Raw genomic sequence first — 8,927 nt, 5'->3', positions numbered from 1 at the left:
GAATCTGTTCTTCCATTTGTCGGGAACCACACAGAGTGAAGAGACAGTGAGAATGACCGCTGTGATTTTAAGTTACATGTTATAGTGTCGTATGAGTGAGAGTGTCACTCCCGCAGGTGGCGTGCCCTCCCTCTCAATTAGTCCTAATCTGAGTCAGTTTTCCCACTTGGCCCAATCCATGCTCTACTGTTTGGATGTGCATTCTCATCATTCCACATTCTCCTAATAATTCTCGTGCACTTCTTGGAAACTTTTTTTGATGAGTGTCCAGTAATTTTTTGTTAAGTATAGTTTCTAACCCTTATTTTCTAGGTAGAGGGTATTAAATCCTCTCAAGTTTCTTTTTTTTCCTGTTACTACCTTTATTTTTTGGCATGTGTTTCTTCTTTGGCTCCTCTCTTCTTTCCTGACACAGCCCATGAGCCATCTTCTTAATGTGTCATGAGTTTTTATCAGGTGGGAGAATGTTACACTTACTTTGTCATTCTGGTAGAATTAAGGTTACCCTACAAAACCATCACCAAGTCAACCTATAGCATACAAGTTTAGCTTTGCTTACAAGCCTGTTCAGGGCAGGCTGGCTTTTTCAAATTGCAGTTACAACTTAATATCAATTACTTGTCTTCTTTTTTTTTTTTTTTTTAGTTTATTGTTGGACCATTAATGGATGCACTTTCAGAGTGCTCTCTGTATAGCAGGTAAATAAACACTATGTTATTTAGCTGTAAGGTAGTATAGCACTGTGTACTGAATACATACATTTGATGAGACGTGACCAGATTGTTTAATGCGTTTGGTACGTGATCTATGTTGCCTGATAGACAGTCAGCCTTTTTTAACCATGTGGTCCCTTCTGTGTTTGCCATTTGTTTGCCTTCTGTTATTTGTATCAAGTGTCCCTCCTGTCTTGTTTCTTTCCTGCCTTGAGTGCCTCCCTTCTTGGGCTCTGTCTCTTTTTTATAACTCATTTTCTCGCCCTTTCTTGGAAATGGTAATGACTTTGGGTGATGAACACTTTAAACTTTTTTCCTTTTTCTTTTGACTTAATTTTAGACTTACAGCAAAGTTACAAGAGAAATACAAAGATTTTCATTTACTTTGATCCGTATTATCCAAATGTTAATGTTTCACCACGTTGGTGTAACTGCTGTCTCTCTCACTTTGTGTTTATCTGCTTGCTTAGCTCTGTTGTGGCTGACCGACTAACCCCGTGTCTGTCCGTCTGTCCATCTATCCATATGCAGAGCCATGAATTCCCACCAGTACCTCCCACTTCAGTCTAACACCACAAGGTTCATTCTGACCCTTTTCCTTTCAAGATCTGGCAGTGGCTGTATCTGACAGTCATAATGTATCTACTTATTTGTCACTTTTACGTTTTGGAAAGGTCAACAGTGAGAAGACTTTGTCAGGATTGCACGTTAGTTTCATTGTTTTGAACTTTATCTGTACTCTCGAATTATATCTTCAAAAATTTCTCTTTTGAAATTATATTTGTTGTCTTTCTAATATTAACTGAATTTATAGTTGTAAGTCTTCTATTTGGTCTGCCTCGAAGCAGAAAAAAATCTCACCAGTTTCTTTAAAATTTTTTAATTAGTCTGTGCCGAGTCATCTTAACATATATTCCTGTTTAATAAATACGAAAAGAGCTTAGCCATGCTTAATTTGCTGATTAGTTTTGAAATAATTCATTACTATAGAATAGTTTTCTGAAGCAATTAGACGGCTGGAGAGCAGTAAAACCAATGAAAAAATCTTGGCGCTCTCTCAAGGCAAACACATTTATGGTGAAACGCCTTCAGTTTCCTAGCACTCCATAATGTATTCAATTAGTGGATAATACTCCCCGCAGAAGCATATAACAGAAAAAAAAAAAGTGACTTTAGCGGATGTTACGATTAAATGCTCCTGCACAAGTAGCTTACTGCTAATGTATGTCTTTGCTATGAAAGCTATTTCTTTGTATTTTAGACCTAAAAGATTTAAAGTCGTTGGATTATGTGTTAGAAACATTAAAATATTTAAAATGCCATTTTAGGTTATTATTGATGGTACTGTTTAGCTAGATTCACGTATGTGTAAAGGAAAGTGTCGTAAAAAGGAAATCCAGGCCTACTTAGTAGAAGAGGTTATTCAGCCACGTCCCCTTTCTAAAAAGTTCCTGAGGGTTCTATAATCAGAAACAGTGTCATAATTGTACTGAAAAATAACGTGCAGGTTCAGAAAAAGAAGATTGAGTTATTGTTGGTTGGGTCATAGTCCGTTGAGACTATTTCTGCATGCTTACTTGTAATTAGATCTTAAATATTTGCTTTCCCCCCTCTTTGTAGGTCCCCAGGCCAGCTGATAGGAAGTGGTTCTCCATTGGGATTGAAATTACAGAAGTTTTTAGTCACTTACATTTCTCTTCTTCCAGAAGAAATAAAAAGTATGTGTCAGTAAAAAGTTTTTTTTCCCCCAACTTTATTAGCTTATATATTTTTTAAATTGTTAGCATATTGGTTATGAGCACCATTGTATGACTATTATAATCAATATCTTCAAAATGGTTTTTTTCCAGGATGTGTACATTTTGTCAGAAGGTGCATATCCTGGAAAATTGTGAATACGCTTTGGCCATTGTAATAGCATTGCTAGTATTGTCATAAGTAGTGTGTAAGTAATTTGAGGTGTGCTGCTGCTGTAGTTTAGCTATTTTTTCCTATTACGTGCTATTCAGTTTTAGGAATTAGTAAATTACTGAAGAACAAACCTGGTTTGGGGAAAGAGTTACAAACGGAATATCCATAATGGCAAGTTGTCTGTCTTTATATCTCTTGACTTAGAAAGATAAGAAAGAAAAATACGCTTGTTTTTTTCTATCTCACCTCTTTCGGTTGGGGATTTATTTTTCTGTCTGACGAGGTAAGTTGGCACTGTGATTTTTGCCCGCAGACCAGCAGAAGACTTACTCTGCTTTCTAAGTCCTTTCTTCACGCGCATCTTTGTGGTGTTGAAAGGGTCCGTGGATATGAAATACATTTTTTTTTAAATCTGTAAACAGGTTAACAAAGTGACTAATGATTATCTATTCAAAAGTCATGGAAAAAATATGGTCAGGATATCATAACTTTAAATTTATAGGACATTGATTGTTTTGATTGCTTTAAAAATTAGTTTATAGAGGTAATTTAACTGTTAGAGCCATTCTTCAGTTTGTAGAATTCAGAGGTTCGGCTTCTGGGCTGCAGCCTTCTAGTGATTGTCACCTGGAGCTCCCCCTGTTGGTGGCACACCAGAGGGAAATACGTTGATGAGCACGTCCTAGAATTTCAGTGCCTGATGTTTGTGGCTCAGGACCAGGCAGACCCTTGGTAAATGTGTTAAATGAATGGGAAATGGAACTGTAACCGTTGTTATCTTCCTCGTGTCACCGGTGAGGTGTCAGTGAAAAGATGGCGTTTATTGGGCTTGTTTAGTACAAACAGGAGAGTGAGCAGTTCTGATGTTTACCCACAGTTCTTAGTAATTTTTTTCGGTCACCAGTTTCCATTGAAAATATTTTGTATATCTAGCTTTGTGGTAGGGACTTCAGCAGATATAAAACACATATCCTTTTAGGAGCTTCTGAAGATTTCTTAAAAGTCATCCTGTAGTGATGATCTCAAAAATCAGCAGACATGTCCACAAACTGTGTAACTCCAGAGTTCTTAACAAATCGCACATTAGCAGAGAAAGCAGAATGAAACCCCATCCCTTTGTCTCTGAAAATAGAAATACAAATGATTGTGATTAGATCAAAGTCTATAAGAAGTAACATTATTATTTGCAGATACTAGAGGCAAGTTACTGTCAGTACTTCCCATCTTGGTTTTCTTTAACATCTCAAACAAAAGAATGGTCATAAAAGATACGTCTTTTCTCTTAACTTTTGTTTAATGTAACATCGTGTTACCAGAATCTCTGTGATATAGTTGAATACTTATCTTAGTAAGTAGAAATGAAATGAATATAACATGGATTTTTTTCTTACAGCTTTATTGAGATATAAGTCACATACCATAAAATTCGCCCTTTTAAACCATTTGATTAGTGGTGTTTAGTATTTTCAAAAAGTTGTGGGCGGCATCCGTAGCTCAGTGAGTAGGGTGACGGCCAGATATACCAAGGCTGGTGGGTTCGAACCCAGCCAGGGCCAGCTAAACAATGACAACTGCAACAACAACAAAAATAGCCAGGTGTTGTGGTGGGCGCCTATAATCCCAGCTCTTTTGGAGGCTGAGGGAAGAGAATCACTTAAGCCCAAGAGTTTGAGGTTGCTGTAAGCTATGATGCCACCGCACTGTACCCAGGGCGACAGCTTGAGACTCTGTCTCAAAAATGAAGAAATAAAAAGTTGTATAACCATTACCACTAATTCCATAATGTTGTTTATTTTTTTGAGGCAGAGTCTCATTCTGTCACCATGGATAGAATGCTGTGGCGTCATAGCTCACAGCAACCTCAGACTCCTGGGTTCAAATAATCCTTTTGCCTCAGCCTCCCAAATAGCCCGACACAACACCTGGCTAGTTTTTCTGTTTTTAGTAGAGATGGATCTTGCTATTTCTCAGGCTGGTCTAGAACTCCTGAGCCACCATACCTGGCCACATTCCGTAACAATCTTATCACCCTCAAAAAGAACCCTTGTGTTCATTAACAACCACTTCTGCCACTATTCTCTCCCAAGCTCCCAGCAGCCACAATCCACTTTCTGTGTTTTTAGATCTGTGTATTCTAAACACTTCACATAAATGGAGCCGTGCTGAATGTGGCCCTTTTATCTGGCTTCTTTCTCTTGGCGTAGTTTTTTTAGCGTTCATCCACGTGTCAGTACTTCACCCCTTTTTATGGCTGAATAAAATTCCACCGTATATATTCTACATTTTGTTTATCCATTTGTCAGTTGGCCGGCATTGAGATTGTTTTCACTTTTAACTGTTATGAAAAATGCTGCTATAAATATTCCTGTGCAGGTTTTTGCTTGTGCACAGGCTTTTGGTTCTCTTGGGTATACACTTACAAGTGGAATTGTTGGGTCGTGTGGTATAATAGTATTTGAGGACCTGCCTTACTGTTCTCCATTGTAGCTGCACCATTCTGCAGTCCCACTGAGTGTCTGAGGGTTCCAGTTTCTCTGCATCCTTCCCAGCACTGCTTGGTGTCCGTCTGAGATATTTTGTTACAGTTTTTGATTTGTATTTCCCTAACCCACTAATGGTGTTGAGCACCTTCTTACGTATTTATCAGCAACAATAACATTTTAAAACTTTTTCTTTCAGGTAGTTTCCTATTGAAGTTTATTCAGAAGATGACAAGTAGACATTGGTGTGCTATTCCCATTCTGTTTTTATCAAAGGCTTTGGCAAATGTCCCAAGATCCAAAGCCCTGGGTATAGAAGGCCTTCTTGCACTCAGGTATATGTTCATGTCGGGTTATTTTCCATGATTTTCTGTCAGTATATATTGTTTTTCTCTCTGCTTTAGTCTGTAGTTAGTGGTTTAGTTAGTATTGGCATTGGGACATTTGAGCTCCTGATTTTATAGAAGAAAATTAAAACATTCATTCATATAATTGAACCAATTTTGCTTTGTGAATTACTAATTTAAAATATGGACCAAAATATGTGTTACTGGATTTTGACCACTTTGAGGCCAGTAGGCTTTTTTATTACATCAATAAGTAGAAAACTAAAAGTAAAATAACAAACAATAGTACTGAGTAGAAATTATTTCAAAACTATAAAAGTTTTGCTTTAAAATCACCTTATTCATAGGCTCATTTTAAAGAGGTTTATTGCATATTAAAATTGAGCGCTACTTGAGGCCATAATGGAGAGTAGTAGCTTTGAAATTCTGACAGTGACCTTCTGCTTTAGAAATTGTAGATGTTATATAAATCAACTTGCCAGTAATTACGAATTATTAGAATTATCTTTGGGAAGGTAGAAATGCATGTTTCGTGTTTTGATGACAGGGATGTTATTCATTGCACAATGATCACACATCAGATTCTTTTGAGAGGGGCAGCTCAATGCTATCTTCTTCAAACAGCTATGAATTTGCTAGACGTGGTAAGTTTATCATTCAGTACTTCCATTTACAAGTCTGTCTTCGTTGGTGTGCAAAAATGAGTTAACATAGCAGGCCTGTGATCCCATATTAGAAGGCCTACTTAGAAGCTTGCCCTTGCCTGGCATCCGGAACTGGGGGAGGATTTATACTACCGTAGGTGATAGGAGTAGCACACTAAAGTGTATATGAACAGTGTTTATACTGAACACTTGCTTTCTTTCTGGGAGTCTGGAATCTCAGCGTATGCAAAGCAAAGGTGCCTCTGTAACTGGGTTCCAGAGTGCTGGGCACTGAGCCTCTAGGGAGCTTCCTGGGTGGATGCTATTCCACCATTTCAGCTGTGACGTCACAACTCATTCATGGGCACATCTTGGGGGCCCTCTGGGAGCATGTACCTGGTTTTCTTCCATACTTTGCTTCCTCATTTTTCAGTATATTGACATCCCAGGAACATATACTATCTTTATTCTCTGCTTTTTACGGAGCTCTAATAATTTTTGTTGCTCAGAGCAGGGGTCAACTTATTTTGTGACGTTCCAGATAGCAAATATTTTTTAAGCTTCCCCAGTGTTTGTATAGTGTCTGTTGCAACTTCTGAACTCTTCTGTTGCAGCCAAAAACAGCATAGACAGTTTATAAATAAATGGCTATGGCTATGTCCAGGGCAAATGTTATTTGCTAAACAGGCTGTAAATAGTTTTCCTGAGCCCTGGCATGGAGCAGGATATCTTAATTCAAGATATATTAATACTTTATTTCGAGGGAATGAAAGATCTGGCTGGTTTTTCTTTAGTCAAAGGGTCATTTTTGTGGCTTTGAAAAAAATTGCTTTTTGATTGGAAGTGTTTTCTTATAGAATGGCATCTTTTGGGGGGGGGGCGGATTGTGACCATCTTTTCTCTAAGATAGTCACCTCCATTTTAAGGAAAATATATTTTAAAAATAATTTTTCATTTTAAATAATGAAAGATTGTGACTGATATCTTCATTTTAAAAGTTGAATATTTCTTAAAATATAGTTTTATTTTTATTTAGCTAATATTCTCCTTTAAATAGTATACTTACTTGCTTCTGGAGTGATTTTATTTTATTCAAGTAAAAATGTCAAAGTGAGTAAAACTCCTCCTCCTGTTTAGGAAAAGGTGTCACTTTCTGATGTCTCGACTTTCCTCATGTCTCTGAAGCAAGAGGAATCCTTAGGACGAGGAACTTCATTATGGACAGAGGTGAGATTGAAAATAATTTAAGAAGGTCTTTGAAAACTTTATAAAAAATTATTTTTTAATTGGATTCAATATTAGTAGTTTATGTAAGACATAATGATTGCTTTGCTATCTATTAAAAGAGATTTTAAAATACTGTATACTTGCTTTGAGTAGACTTAACTAAGGCTGCTAAGATTCTCATGGGGACATGGGAGAGAGGTGAATGTTTGCAGTAGAGATGAGCCTGTTGAGAAGAAAATATGGTGCCAGTTGGCAGATCTCAATTCTGAATGAGATGTATTAGGACTCAAAACAATAACACAGACTTCTTTCTCTTCAATTAATGGCTTCTCTCAGTCAACCGAGCTTGACATTTTGGTCAAGAATTCTCAGTTCTTTTTAACTTTATGCATCGAAATCTTCACAAAACTCTAATGTCTCTCAGACATCTCCATTTCTAGCCCTGGCTGTAGCTCAGACCCTCGTCACATGAAGCTGCTTCCATCGTGATGTCTTGTTGATGACACATCCTTGACCTCAAGGCCTCTGATCTCTGATGAAGCTGTTTTTCTCAATAGGACTCTTCCCATGAAATAAAATCATAGGACTTAATTCATACTATTGAGGTTAGCTGGTACTCACTACATTCTTGGTTGAGTTCTGATCTCTGTCTTCTTCAGGTTATATATATTTATATATATATGTGTTTATATGTGGACAGGAACCATATATATGCAATAGAACCTCTGTAAGTTGACAACCCAAGGAACTGTAACAAACTGGTCAATATACAGAGGTGGTCAGCATAAGGAATTTCCATTGAGTACATGTGGTACACGTCCACTCTGTGAAAATTAGGTCAACTTAAGGAGATGGTCAGTGTAGGGAGTTAGTCAGCTATAGAGGTTCTGCTGTATATACTTTAATTTCTCTAGTGCCTAGTAGATCAATGAGACTAGAGAGTATTTGTTTTAGAAGGCAGTTGTGACTGTATATAGAAATAAGAGAAAGCAGTTTGGAACGTGTCATAATTCATGTGTTAAAATAATGAAGGCTTAGTAAGTTAATGGCAGAGTAAATGAAGGAGGGAAAATTAGAGACTTCCAAAATAGTCTCTTCTCTCCTTCCCCTCCCCTCCCAGTTAATATGAGTGTGAAAACAACCAGGTCATTTGAGTTTTTTAGGTAGAGACCAATACTTTCATCAGTTCTGCTTGTTACTGGCTAACCTGACCTCTCATCGGTGACACTTTCTCTCCCTTCAGAAAAGTGATTAATCCATTTTTACATGCTGTTTTCTTTATGACATTATCCTCATAAACTTGGGCTAACACGTCCTTGATTTCCCTTCCACTTTTGAATTTAACAAGAAATTGAATGTTTGTTTGTTCCTCTATAAGTAATCCAACTCTGACATTCACACAACAGCACACCAGACGACAATAATGGACACCTCTCAGCAAGACATCACCAATGTCAACGTGAACATAGCTGTGAAATGCTGATATACCAAGCATCTTACCCAGGCTGTTATAAAACCTTACCAGGCTGTTTGTACAGTGCTGCCCATGTAAGTGGATGGTGGCAAACTCGCAAACTTAATTATCAGAGCTCATATTTTTTTTTT

General features: G+C 37.4%; 1 protein-coding gene across 1 annotated transcript in view; it reads left to right on the top strand.

Annotated features, from left to right (window-relative positions):
* Positions 1-8,927, top strand: part of TARBP1 (TAR (HIV-1) RNA binding protein 1) — a 78,305-nt gene that overhangs the window by 11,616 nt on the left and 57,762 nt on the right. The window contains exons 5-9 of the mRNA XM_012809919.2: positions 646-698; positions 2,334-2,431; positions 5,304-5,439; positions 5,999-6,095; positions 7,233-7,322. Coding sequence (XP_012665373.1) covers positions 646-698; positions 2,334-2,431; positions 5,304-5,439; positions 5,999-6,095; positions 7,233-7,322 — 474 coding nt within the window. The remainder of the gene's footprint in view (positions 1-645; positions 699-2,333; positions 2,432-5,303; positions 5,440-5,998; positions 6,096-7,232; positions 7,323-8,927) is intronic.

The sequence above is a fragment of the Otolemur garnettii genome, unplaced genomic scaffold (assembly GCF_000181295.1).
Source record: "Otolemur garnettii isolate 467f Iridium unplaced genomic scaffold, OtoGar3 scaffold00116, whole genome shotgun sequence".
Taxonomy (NCBI): Eukaryota; Metazoa; Chordata; class Mammalia; order Primates; family Galagidae; genus Otolemur; species Otolemur garnettii.
The sequence above is the reverse complement of the archived record's forward strand: the minus strand, read 5'-3'. Positions and strand labels throughout refer to the sequence as shown.